The sequence below is a fragment of the Podarcis vaucheri genome (assembly GCF_965113315.1).
Source record: "Podarcis vaucheri genome assembly, chromosome: 3".
Classification (NCBI taxonomy): Eukaryota; Metazoa; Chordata; class Lepidosauria; order Squamata; family Lacertidae; genus Podarcis; species Podarcis vaucheri.
Genome location: NC_138761.1, coordinates 94,441,322 through 94,455,462, shown reverse-complemented (window position 1 = coordinate 94,455,462; position 14,141 = coordinate 94,441,322). Strand labels below are relative to the sequence as shown.

At 46.5% G+C, this 14,141-nt stretch overlaps 1 protein-coding gene across 1 annotated transcript; it reads left to right on the top strand.

Annotated features, from left to right (window-relative positions):
• Window positions 1–658: 658 nt before the first annotated feature.
• LRATD1 (LRAT domain containing 1) lies at window positions 659–5,686 on the top strand. The gene is made up of 2 exons (XM_082218368.1): window positions 659–1,071; window positions 1,762–5,686. The coding sequence occupies exons 1-2, from the start codon at window positions 941–943 to the stop codon at window positions 2,690–2,692; spliced, it is 1,062 nt and encodes a 353-aa protein (XP_082074494.1). The 5' UTR covers window positions 659–940; the 3' UTR covers window positions 2,693–5,686.
• Window positions 5,687–14,141: the final 8,455 nt, after the last annotated feature.

Below are 14,141 nucleotides of genomic sequence, written 5' to 3'. Positions count from 1 at the left end.
TCACCCCTGCCTCATTCAATGGGGCAAAACTGTGACCCCCAGTCTCCATTGTTTATCCTCAGAAAACTCTGGATACAACACAATTACCAGAAGCACACCAGCAGAATTCTGCAATGGCATGAGATGTACCAGGGTTATAACCCTTATCGTCCGGTTCTCACATTCTTCTGATGAACTGGCACCAGGATGCTGTCTCTGCAGCAATTGGGGCTTACAACCCCCTAACCTCTGACACACTTTCTAGGAAGCCCCCAAGAGCTTTTCTCATGGGGGCAATAAACGTCTTACTTCCTCCCAAAGATGCATTCATTTAAATTTAATGTACACATTTTGGCAAACGCACATCGGGAATTAGCTTTCCCTTTGCCGATTTAACAGCTGGTTGAGGGTTTGGATTTTTGTGTCAGGTGTTTCATAGAAAAAGATCCTCTCTTCTCCAAATCTAAGCATTGATGATAAAGAGGGAGGGAAATCACAACGGCTGATAACCAAGCGTCTGCAAGTCGTGACATTGCGCAGATCCATTATTTAGTAGGATACCGCGTAGGGGCGAGGGGAGGGGGCGGGGCGGAGGCTGGGGCTTCCCTTCTCAGCACAAGCGGCTCGCCACACGCCGCTGCCACCACTAGGCCCGCCAGCCCCTCACCTCCCTAGCCGGGCGCGCAAAGATCCAGGCGGGCAGCCGGGGGCTTTGCTGCTGCTGCAGAAGGCGAGCAGACGGCGGGCGTCTGGCATCCCACCCTGCCGCGTGGATGATTGACACTCCGGAGGATGGCTCGACTTTTCCACGCGCGGAGCCTAGCAGCCAATGAGCACGGCCAAGGGCGGGCCTTGCTATCCGGAGCAGCTGCTACTTTAGACTCGCCGGTGCTGCCGAAGGGAGACCAGAGCCAAGAAGGACCGGGCAGGGGAAAGGGCGCAGGAGGGAGAGCGGGCGCGCATGCCAGTCGGGACCCTTGGACGGCGGGTGCCCAGGAGGAGGAAGACCTGGCGCGACTCCTCGTCGTCCCCATGGCGAACAGAGGACTTTAAAGGAGTTCGGGGGCTTTGGCAGGATCTGGGCGATTCCGGGTACGCAGAGGGCGAGCACCGCAGACGGACGGATTTCTTTTTTCTTTATTTTTTTCCTCCCCAGCATCCGCCCCGTCGGGGCTAAGCTGCTTGGAAGGTCACGGCCGAGGGATCGCTTGGGGTCAAGGGGGGAAAGGGCAGCGCCACTGCCTCTCCCGCTCCGGAGCGGCACATTGTTGCAACTGGAAGCGAGAAGACTGCCAAGCTTCCTCGGAGGAGTGAAGCGAGAGGCGGGGAAAAGAAGCGCCGGAGACAAAGGGGAAGCAACTCTCCGAGCCCTGCACTCCCCGCCTGGCTGTTCCTTCTGCGATCGCTGTCCCGAGCAGCGCTGCCTTTGCGCACCGCCGCGGGGATCCGTAGGATCGAGCGCGCGGCTGGAGGCTGCGGGGTAGTCCAGGCAGCGGGGTAGCTGCTGCGAGCCACCTCGGGGGACCCGGGAGCGGCTCGTGCGCGCTCCGAGAGGCCTGCAGCGGCTGAAGCAGGCAGGCGGGTGGGTGTGTTAGGGAAAAGAGAAGCGAGAGAAAGGGAGCGGCGTCTCTCTTCTACCAAGCAGAGGCGCGGAGGAGAAGCCACCTCGCCTGATCCCTTTCGGCGTGCGCGCCTGGCGTTTTGCTGCGCGGGCTGCTTGCGCGGATTCTTCTTTCTCACCCCTCTCTTTCCCTCTCTCTCTTTCCCTCCCCTCTCGCTCAGATCCGGCGATTCTTGCTCTCGCCTCGCCCTGTCATTGATGGGAAATCAACTGGATCGCATCACGCACCTGAATTACAGCGAGCTGCCGACCGGGGACCCCTCTGGCATCGAGAAGGACGAGCTGCGCGTCGGGGTGGCTTACTTCTTCTCGGATGAGGAAGAGGACCTGGACGAGCGAGGAGGGCAGCCGGACAAGTACAGCGTGAAAGGCTCCAGCAGCCCCGTCCAAGAGACCCCCACCCACCACCACCATCCCCACCACCACCACCACCACCACCCTCCGCAGCTGGTGCTGAGCGAGACCCAGTTCTCCGCCTTCCGCGGCCAGGAATGCATCTTCTCCAAGGTGAGCGGAGACCCCCAGGCAGGGGATTTGAGCGTCTACCCGGTGGCGGCCCTGCCTGCCTTGTGCAAGCCGGGAGACCTGCTGGAGCTGCTGTACCTGGGGCCGTCCGACCACCCTCCTCCTCCGCCACACTGGGCAGTCTATGTGGGCAGCGGGCAGATCATCCACTTGCACCAGGGCCAGATTCGCCAGGACAGCTTGTACGAGGCGGCCGCGGGCAACGTGGGCCGGGTGGTGAGTAGCTGGTACCGCTACCGCCCCCTGGTGGCGGAGCTGGTGGTGCAGAACGCCTGCGGCCACCTGGGCTTAAAGAGCCACGAGATCTGCTGGACGAACTCGGAGAGCTTCGCCGCCTGGTGCCGCTTCGGCAAACGGGAGTTCAAAGCCGGCGGCGAGCTCCAGCCGCCCTCGGGCTCCCAGCCCCGGGAGCAGCAGTACTATCTCAAGATCCACCTGGCCGACAACCAGGTGCATACGTTGCGCTTCCAGAGCCTCGAGGACCTAATCAGGGAGAAGCGCAGGATCGACGCCAGCGGCAAACTGAGAGTGATCAAAGAGCTGGCCATCGTGGATGGCAAAGAGTGAAAAGGGGGCGCCTGGGTGGGTTGGTGGGGATCACAGCAGGGAGAGGCCAGCTCTGGTCCGGCCGGCGTGCCCCACCCGGACTCGTACCCCCGCCACGTGGGTGGCCGCGCTCTTTCTCTCTCGCTCTTCCCCGCCCCACTTTCCCTTTCCGTTCTGTTCCATCGAGGGGAAAAACCATGGCAACATTCCAAGCGAAACCAGCGCCGCTCCTCCTCTCATTGGCCAGTGCTCGGTTCGCCTCCGACAAACACGATCACACTAGTGATATCTATCGAAGACGAGGATGCGGGCAGCGGAAAAGCGGGCGGGGGGGTGGGAGGGAGGAGCGATGCAGTTAGCAAAAGTATGCGGACAAAGTCACTCCTGGCTATCGATGTTGATCATAGCTCCCAGCGTGCTTAATAAAATTTCAAATTGATTTTTCTCCCCCTTTTTTAAAAAAAGCATCCATAAGAAGAGTGGCTGAGATTTTATATATATATATATACTTAATTTATTATTGATAAGCAAATGCTGGAGTCCTTGGTTATCTTAGCTGATTTCTGAGGGTTTGATGGTTGACTCAAGGTGTGTGTGGTTTTTTCCTCCAAGGTGATTTAACAGCGGTTCTGGGCATGGTGCGTTTACTCAGGAGTAAACCCCCATTGAGCTCACTGGGATTTGCTCTGAAGTGTGCATAGTCTCATTGAACACAGTGGGACTTACTTCTGAGTAAGCATATGCAAATATGCACTGTATGGCTGTCATCCTATGCTCAAATCATCTGTGACTAAGCTCAGGTTCAAACTCAGTGGGACTTTCTATTTAACCTTTGTTCAACCCTCTTTAACACCATCAACCACCCTATAGTTACTGGTGTTTTGCTTTTAAAGGGGGGGGTGTAATTCTACCCTTCCTTTCCTGCTTTTAGTGGATGCTCATGGGTGAAGTAGAGATTCTAATTTGTGTTAATGACTGTGAGAGTACAGAGCCAAGTGATGGTATTTACTCCAGTTTAATTAGTATGATCTTCAAGGGTGTCATTCTGTGTCGGATTATTGGACCAAGCAGGGAAGGAGCAAGGGTTGAGTTTCATGCTGAACGCTGTAGTTCTTCCTTGGTGGCCAGCCATACAACCAGTGCTACAATTACAGGGAAGGAAGAGGAGCAGAGAGAAACCAGCTCAATGTCTTTACCTTTTTAGGATCCACCCCATTCCACTTACTGGTTTGAAGAGGCTGTGGGAGGATGCTTTAATGAAAAATGAGGCTATTATTTTTTCTTTATTGCTCACAAGGAGCTCAAACTGTGAGCGATTCCCTCCCTCCTCCATTAACCTCCACAACAACTCTGAGATTGGTTAGGCTGAGAGACAGTGACTAGCCCAAGGTCATCTAGTGAGTGGGGATTTGAACCCTGTTCTCCCAGATCCTAGTCCAATGCTCTGGCCAGTGCATCACACTGGCTCTCAATGGTCTACCTTCAGGGATGGAGACAAGGTGTCTCAGAATTCCAGATGCTGGTAACTGTAAGTTGAGAGGGCACTACTGTGGTCATATCCTGCATGTTGACATCCCATATGCTTCTGGCTGGCCATTGTAAGAACAGATTTCTAGATTAGATGAGCTTTTGGCTCAATCCAGTGGGGCCATTTTTATGTTCTGAAACTACAGGTGGCCTTCAGGGAGTCTAAAGGGTTTTTCTATTGAGGCCCTTGCATGCCTTCCCCCCTCCAACAGGGATAGCCAATGTCATGCTTTCCAGATGTGGTTAGGTTAGAACTCCTAGCAAACTTGACCACTGGTCGTGGCTGATGGGAGCCCAGCAACTACGGGATGGAAAGAGCCTGCAGGTAATCTAGTTTTAACCATCACCCACAGTTTCAATAGAAGCAAGGTTCACAGTGCAATCCTAGACATGTCTACTAGAAGGAAGCCCCAATGGGACTTGCTCCTAGGTAAGTGTGCATAGGATTTGAGCCTTGGATTGGTACCCTAAAAGAGAGAGCCCATAATCAAGTGAGAAAATGAAATAAAGCTGCATAGATTTGGGCAAGGGAACAAAGTTTCCACAGATGTTTAGAGTTCACACTGTAGGGTGTTTGTGTGTGACTTTTTAAAATAATGATGCACCCAGGGCCTTAAACTGCAACTGGTTTTGTGGTGACAGGATTCTGCATAAATGTTGATGCCTCCCTCATCACTGAAAGTGAGGGTGTTAAAATTCTTTTGGCAAGCCTATATGCCTTTTCCTGTGACTAAGCCCCATTGAACACAGTAGGGCCACTGAATCAGCATGCATAGGACTGCAATGCATGGTTGCAGTCCCTCTGCACAGTTAGTTAATTACCTGTGCGAATAATCCTGCAGATCAGCTTCTGCAGTGTTCCCTGTACACTAATGCTGCCCTCTGCAATACTTAGCACTGACCTTTTTCTGTTGAGTGTCAGAAGTTGGGAGCTTGTGATATGCCTGCTTTTCTGGAGGCTAGATCCATTCTTGAAAGAAAAATATGTACTGTAGTACTTGATGCACATTGCTCCAAGTGGGAGAACTTCCACGATTTTTGCTGGTTAGTCCTCTGCCTTCGGTTAGCCTACTATGCTTAAGGGGTTTGTGGACTTCTGCAGCTTTGATCTCCTGCATATTACCCAGCCATTGTACAACTACAGTACTAGCACTGTGTGTTGCTATATTCTTCTCTGCCTGCACAAGAATACTCTACAGGGAGGCAGAGGGAGGTGAGTACATTTCAGACAATAGCTGTTCATTATTTATAGTTCCACGTTGACAAAGCTGTAAATAGATTGGGGCTGAGTTTGCTCAAAAGTCAAACCCAGTGTATAGAAACCTGATTTGGTTACATTTATAAGGCTGGGAAATGTATCCCAACACTAGAGGGAAAGCTTATTCATTTGTTTCCCTGTCAAATCCTTATTACGGTTTGTTTAGCATTACACTCTGATACGGACAAGGAAGCCGGGAACGTAAAGATAATAAAATATTCTGCAATCCAGTGTCCCATACATTCCAATTGTATTCAGTACCAACCTGCATATTTTGTAGGGATAAAATCTATTGCGGATGTTAGTATTTTATTTTATTTTTGAAGGTAATAGTAATGCGCGCGCACACACGCACACACACACACTCTCAAACATAGCAGAGAAGAGAACATTGAAATTCCAGAATCCATTCACTCCCTCTTTTATGCAATATTGCTTGGGGTTTTTTTGATACTGACAAGCATCCTAGGAAGTCTTATTTCAACACTGTATCATTGGTTGCCCAATGGCTAGCTTCCTGGACTGTTGTTATAGAAGTGAACAGTGGATGTGTTGGGGGGGAGGAGAGGTCAGCATTGAGCATCTGTGGGGAGAGGTTAAAATTATTCTAATGCCGTCTGCGTAAGTGGTTTTCATATAGTCTGATGAAGTTGTTAAAAGAAAACTAAGAGTGGGAGTTTTTTAAAAGCTTTTGACCTCCGCACATCCCACGGAGTTAAATGGGGCAGAGCTGTTGATTCATACACGCGTGTGGCTTCATGACAGCAACACACAATTGACTTGCATGGGCGAATGAGCCATTGCAGATACGAAAATGTGTCGCTGTGGTATCTCCAACACAAATGTTTTCCAATTTTGAGTGAGCAGAGATGTACTTGGCTGACATGTGAAGTACGTGGCTGCATTTGGCAACGGAGTACATGAAAGGACAATCAAAGCACTGTGTTTGAGGTGATACTAATATCTTATTTTTGGCATTATATCTGCATTTTATTTTGGCCTTCTTTCTGCGACGGCTCCTCACACATGCAATTGTAACTGGATACAGCCACCTTCTGCCTGAGTGTGCACATGTGAACCCGGCCTTGCTCCCTGATGAGTGTGCAAAAACTTGAAGACGGGGAAACTCTTTATCTCCTGCCCGCATTAATGTGTGACTGTCATTGACTGGGGTTGAGCCAGCTATGTCCTGGGATAACTGTTGTGTGCTTAAATAGCTTCAAAAATTGAATTATTCTGAGAAGTATTTTTGCATGTCACAGAGGATAGACGGATATCTGCTGGAATGCTGTGCTTCTTGCTGTCCTGAATCAAGCAGGATATTAGACTAGATGGCTGGCAAGCTTCACCATCAAACTCTATGACATCCACTGGGGGACAGCAATGATCTTATGATAAAGATCAGCAGAAGCCTTTCCATTTCATATCATTTTAGGAAGATAGGAAGGTGTCTCTTTTACTGAGCAGGATCCCTGGTCTATGTATCTCAGTGTTGTCTACTGGGACAGCCACAGCTCCCCAGGTTTTCAGATGGGTATCGCCCTGCTGTACCAGCTGGAGATTGCCATCTGCATGCACAGCAGATGTTCTGAGCTACATCCCTCAGGTGGCCTTGAAACAGAAAGCATGCATGCTTTGAGTTATTGAACTGTTTCAGCTTTGTAGCGGTCTAGTACCTTCCTCCCTCTGAGTAGAAATATCTGTATGGTTGCATGAGGTTGCTGCAGTACCACACACCCGGTATATTGAGATGCCTGTCATTTTTCCAATAGAGAGTAGTGGGTTTGCTCTATATTAGGCTGTTCTCCAGCTAGGTTCATAGGGTTTCAGCTTTCAGCACTAGGAATCTTCAGATGGAGCTTCCAAGTAATTGCTGGAAAGAACGTTTGTGTAAATGTGGCGAGGATCAGAAGTGTGTATTGTGCATTTCATGCATGCTGTCTTATGTGACGATGTGGATCACAGCCTACTAGCAATTTTGAACAAGTGGTACCTGCATCAATGAGCTGTGCCAAACTCCTCCCCCTTTTTAATTTGAATTAAAGTTTTCAAATGTGCATTTCCAGCATTGTAATAATACATTCACCAACTTTCTTTCTTTCCCATCCCATGGTTCTTTCAATTACCCCATAATCTCTGCTTATTCTGATAAAACCATTTAGTTTAGTTTCCTCCTTTAAGTGAAATGACTTTTGCTTGCACAACGGGACTTTGCCCCTCTCTTCCTCCTGCACATTCCCTGCAATGTCCCCAGATCTGCTCCAGAGGGTTGGGGGAACCATTGGAACAAATTTATGGGAGGAGGAAAGAGGGTATGTCCCACTACAAAAGAGAAAGTCATTCTGCTTGTGCAAGAAGTTACTTGACTCTATGTTGGATGCCACCTGTGATATATTGCGGAATGCTTCTGTTCAGGGTTCCCTTCCTTCCATTATGTTCCCTCTTCTACACAGTTTTATCTCATTGTGTACACAAGTCAATCAGCATTCCATGCCCACTGAGCATGGCTCAGTCCCCATTTTGCTGTATTTTGGGAGGGTTCCACCTCTGAAGACTTTTCTATGAAAGAGTGTTTGTGCTTCTGCAAACCCAAGTCTGCTCGTACCCCTCCTCCTCATGTGTGAACGGTACCATTTTGGCTACGTAAACAATGGGACAAGGATAATCGAGACTGCTATATACAAGTGGGACCCTACAAAAAAATATTGATATGGTGGAAAGTTCCAGAATTTTTACCCCCCTCCTCAACAGCATTCCATGTCCACTGAGCATGCTCAGTTGTCACTGGCCTTTTTTGTGTGGGGCTAGCCCTTAGTTTTTATTTTTTGAGGGAGGTGGTATGAACACATTGGTACATCCCAGCTGCATTATAATATTGGATTTCTGTCTTGATTTCTACAGGTGGCTCTCACTTCCATACCCGAGGACATTTTAAAAACTAGCTCAGCACTAGGGAGTAACCCATCCAGACAATTAAGTGGTTCTAATGTTATATATCTGTGTTTTTTCTTTCCTCTTTCTTTCTCAGTCACTCCATTCCACAACCACTCACCTTTATCAATCAATCAGCATTTCATGCCCATTTAGTCTTCATTGGGCTTATCCCATAAATATTTTTTTACCTCCACAAAAACATGGGGTTGCCCCATGTCTGCTGCCTGCCACCTCCTTCCTCTGTGTGGCTGGCACAGATTTGGCAACATTGGTTTCAGCGGGCTAATTCTTGAATTGGAAATAGAAGGAATATTGGGCGCTCATTGCATATTGTACTGTTTAAATGCAGAGAAGGGAATACTTTTGTAGGATGGCATGCTTGACTTTCTTTGTGGTCATTTTGGGGTTATAGAACATAACCATTGCTTACAGAGAGCCGTGCATTCATGAGAGTTCCCCTGAAAGTCACTCATCACATGGCAAAAAATACAATGGGAAATGTGGCACAGGTATGCCAAGCATCCCTTTGGCTCCTGTCTTTATCATGGAACGGATTTGCAGGATGATTCCCACAACTGACTTATTTGGTCCTGTGGCATATGGCTAGAATGAGACTATGACTTAAAGCACCGGACTTCCCTCAAGGAATCCTGGGAGATGGTAAGGGAGCTCAGAACTATAGTTTGGTGAGTTCCCATGATTCTTGAGGGGAAGTCATATCTTAAATGTGTGGTGTGGAAGCAGCCTGCAGTTCTATCCCCACTTACTTAGGAATTTGTGCTATTGTATCCAACATTGCTTACTTTTTGAAAACACATGAAAGGGGAAGGCTTGTCCACAATTTTGCTTGTCCCATCACTTTCCCTTGGAAAAAGCTGAATAGGAACTGCTCTTTACTGCTGAATCGGAGAAAACAGCAGAAAGGTTTTCTGTGGATTGATGGTTGCTCCGATTCTGTGCTAAAGAAGAAGGCTTTTCAGAGGGAAACAATGGGGCAAATGGAAAACTGCTCAGCCCCACACTTTCTAGGAATGGGACTACGCAAGTGAGGATGAGCCCTGACTTTGGGTCAAACTAGACATTACTTTGTGTGGGATTACCACCCACTTCTGGGTGGTTGTTTCTAAAATTATAATAATAGGTGTGGGGAGGGGGGAACGGCAATTTTCACCAGAACAACAGGGTGCAGGAAGTGGAGGCGTAACCCTTCTCTTCCAAGCTGCAGCCCTGAAAAATAATTGCCACCCATGTTGTAATTAGCTTTAGGGGAGAAAATGAAGGGATCCCTGTGGTAAATCGTATCACCAGGGGCAAACTTTGTCAAGACCATGGCAGGGGAGGGAAGAGTTAATCCTCTCCTCCATGTGTGTTGCAACCTCAGTTAAAAATGCCTCCCATATATTGAAGAACATGGGATGAGCCCAGCTGGATGAGGCAAAACATCCATTTAATCTAGCATGCTATACCCATAGTGGCCAACCAGATGTCGATGGGATGTGAGTGCGACAGCATTCTCTCTCTTAAAATCCCCTGCATGTGGTATTCAGGCGCATACAACCTCTGATGCAGGAGATAAATGCAGTCATCATGGCTAGTCACCATTATCTTCCAAGAACTTGTCTGGTCCTCTTTTAAAGCCATCCAAATCGATGGCCATCTCTACGACTTGTAGAAGCAAACACCATAGTTGAACTACGTATCCACCATAGTTCGAACTATGCACTGTGTTTTGTCTCTCCTGAGCCTGTGCACAATTAGCGTTACAGCTCGTTTGTTGGAGAAGCCATTCTGCTCATGCTCAACTTTCAACATATAATAAAAAAGCAACAAACTTGGCTGAGCCATCAGCCTGACTCTGTTCCGCATCCAGACAAGTTGATCTGGTTCCAGTGGCTTAACTTTTACTCCATTGGCACTAATTCAGTACAAATCGGGATACCCTGGTTTGTGTTGTTAGATTTCCATACGCTTAGAAGTTAAGCACATGTTTGAATGCTGTGAGCCTTTTATGACCAAATCCCTGTACTTCGCTAAGAAAGTGATTGCAAGATGGCAGCAATGCAGCTGTTGCATTGAAATGGGACTGTATCTCCTCATTTAGCCTTGGCCTGCACAATTTGTGACTCGCTTGGCCAGACAAAACCCTCTGGCTGTGTATGGTGGCAACCCATCAGGAGCTGAATAAAAAGCAAGGAAGCTGTCAGGCATCTGGGAGGCTACAATATATTCATTCACCTTGGTGTATTACATTTTTTGCAGGCTGGATTCTAACCCCATTAAATATGGTGGGTGATATCCAATGGGAAGCATACTCAGAGTTATACCCAGTGAAATCAGTGTGGCTATAGAAGTTAAGTCTACTGGTTTCAGTGGGTCTATTCTGAGTATGACTCGCTTAGATATTGCCCAATATAATACTAATAAATAATAATAATTTATAAGTTGCTCAGCTGACTGGGTTGCCCCAACCACTATATCAAGAATGAGGTCCTCCAGATGTTGTTAAACTACAACTGCTCATCCTTGACAATTGCCCATACTGACTAGGGATGAGTCGGAGTCCAACCCTATCTGGAGGGCCACAGATTCCCCATTTTGTCCACAGGTTTGTTGGTGTGTGTGTCGCCAATAAATGGCACAAAGATGTTGGTGATACAAACTGCAACCTCTGCAAAAAAAAGAAGCAGCAGCAAAAAGCCACTCATTGATATAATGGATTGCTACAATTCATTCCATGGGGGTGGAAGGAAAGTGCTTAATTAATTGGGAGTAATGTTGCAATGGATCATAGAATCGTAGAATGGTAGAGCTGGAAGGGACCACAAGGCTCATCTAGTCCAACCCTCTGTAGTGCAGGAATCTTTTGCCCAATGTGGGGCTCGAACGCACAACCCTGAGATTACAAGTCTCATGCTTTATGGGTGCAAGATCTGGCCACCACTGCTGGCACTGCATGGCCTAGTCATCACCAGCGAGGACACTTGGAGAGGGCAGTGAACCACTTCTCCAAGGGCATAACAAGGATTTGGGGAAGGGTTCCCTACACACCATACATAATGGCCTTTAGCTTAGAAATAATATGCCAGCCATAGTGTATGGGGAGAGGGGAGGGTGTTGGGTGTTGGCTTTTCCAAATGATTGATTATTCATGCCCTCTACATGACTTCCTGGCCACTTGCAAAAAAAGGAACTGGATTATTCAGGAGAGCAAGAAATTGGATTGCTGACTCAGCCAGGCAAAGTTGAGCATTGTGAATTGAGCATTAAGATAAGCATTGAGTCCCTGTCAGGGGAAAAGGCAGGGTATAAATAAATAAAAAAATTCCATTTATCGCAACAGGGGTTGTTCAGCGCATGCTAAATGTTTCCCCCTGAAATGAAACTTAAGGCTGGATCATGCCTTAGGTTGGTTAGTTGATTAAATTACATTTTGTTGAATTTTATTTCTTTTAAGAAAGCAACACTAAGAGAATGATCATGCTCTAAATTTGCAATTCTTCCATATGCAAGGTATTAAAATTAATTTCTAGATATGGCAGCTGCTTGGATTTGAATTTCCCATTTTTAAGTAAAGTTTCAGTGCCACTGGAAATCTTTACAAGGCTTTCTTATTAATGGGGTTAAAAATAAAAAGTCACATCAGAAAAATTTTAAGATTGCTTGTTTTAAAATATTTCATTTTCAAACCTTATGTGGAGGGTGACCATAAACTTAAGCTATTCTGGGAATTGTTTACTGAACCAGATCTTTTTAAAAAATAAAAATCTCTACCTTTATTAGCTGTCAAATACGGTCAGTGGATATAAGTCTATAGTGATGCAGAAAGAAACTTCAGTCTGTCACTTCATAGGAATCAATAAGGTTATTGCAGCCTTGGAAGGCAATAACTGGTGAAGGCTTCTTTCTTTCCTGCTACAAAGATCTTTTTTTGAGGGGGTGTGTGTGTTCTTTTTAGTACATGCTACTTGAAACCAAATTGTGCTGCTACTGGAACAATCCAGTTGCACTCCAAGAAATTAATCCCTCATAATTGTACCTTTATGTTTCCCTTTGGGTGACTGAAATTTTGTGGCTCACAAGACAAACTCTTGTGGATTCTGCTGCCTCCTGGACTGTTGGTTTTTAGAGCCTAACAAGCAAAAAGCACTTTCACAGGTCGCAAAATCAGCGCAAGGCTGTTTCTTTCTTGCTAATTAAGGAGCTGCTCTGAGCTGACTCTTGACTATGGTGATCCAGTCTTATTCAAAGATCTGTTAAGCTAATGGGGGTAAAAAGTGGCCCTCTTAAGCAGCTCATTTTCTCTCTGCACTGCCTCAAGATCAAATGAGTTAGCCCTGTGTTTTATTTATTTAACTGTGTTTATATGCTGCTTAATAATAATAATAAATCTTCAAGTTAAAAACAAATAAAATCACACGTTCATGGAGGCTAGCCTAAACACATTTTTTCTTAGCAGGCATCAGAAACTTTCTTTAAAAAAAAACCCCAACCAATTTTATTAAAGGTATTCAACCTAATATACCATAAAATTCAAGCTAAACTAAAAAGGAAAATAATAAACAGTATATTAAACAGGAAAAAATAGAAAAAGAAAGTTCAATGCATTAATAATCTTCATATGATTCTCATAAAACACAAAATTATAAATATATCTATGTAGCCCTTGGTCACTATTTTACCTTCACAAATTCAGAGAGTTGAATTCTCCCACTCCCCACCTAAGATAGTTTTGCCTTCCTTGGTTTCCCACCCTGAGAAAAAACCTGACTCTCATATAGGCTCCATCCTCTTCTCTCTGTGAGCTCCCTGTATCTTTATTTTTCACAAATATAATTTTTTACATGAGAAACTCTTATCCTTCAGGAGTCTTATTAAAAAAAAAAATCAGAAAAAATCAGCCGGGGGGGGGGGGAGAGAATGTGAAATGGGCAATGGATAACTTTTGGCAAAATGCCGAAAGAAACAAAAAATATTCATGTTTTGTTGTCCTCCAGCATACCTGAAGGAGCGTCTCCACCCCCATCGTTCTGCCCGGACACTGAGGTCCAGCTCCAAGGGCCTTCTGGTGGTTCCCTTGCTGAGAGAAGTAAGGTTACAGGGAACCAGGCAGAAGGCTGGTGGAACACCCTCCCACCAGATGTCAAGGAGATAAATAACTAGACAACCATTAGAAGACATCTGAAGGCAGCCCTGTATTGGGAAATTTTTAATGGTTCATGTTTTATCGTGTTTCTAATATTCTGTTGGGAGCTGCCCAGAGTGGCTGGGGAAACCCAGCCAGATGGGCAGGGTATAAATAATAAATTATTATTATTATTGTTATATTTGAAAACTAAAATGGGGGTGAGGGCAGATATGAAATAGTTTCAGTGTTCAGTCGGTAGAAAATCCTGGTATTTAACTTGTCGGGGGAGAAAATTAGAAGAATGTGTAAAATACCCGTAGGCCATGTAAATACAAGAGCATCTGTTTAGTAACTGGGTAAAATCACTCAGTTCACATATGGTGTTATCTATTATGGTGCTACTCAAAGTGGTGGTCCATGGACTGGTGCTATTCTGTGGGCCATCAGCTGCTGGTCCCCAATGATTCTGCCACAGCTCAGGTTGGATGAGATGCTTCAAGGACCAAATATACTTCTGGCCCCTGGCACATTGGGGTGGGGAGCTGCTGGTCCACCACAGGTCTACCAGGGGGAGAAAGTGCTCTCCTAGGTGAGCCACAATCCCCGAATTCCCAACTTTTAATCTT

Coding starts and splice junctions, on each gene's coding strand:
- LRATD1 (XM_082218368.1), top strand. CDS start 941: ATGCCAGTCGGGACCCTTGGACGGCGGGTGCCCAGGAGGAGGAAGACC. Junction 1,072..1,761: donor CAGGATCTGGGCGATTCCGG/GTACGCAGAGGG, acceptor CCTCTCGCTCAG/ATCCGGCGATTCTTGCTCTC.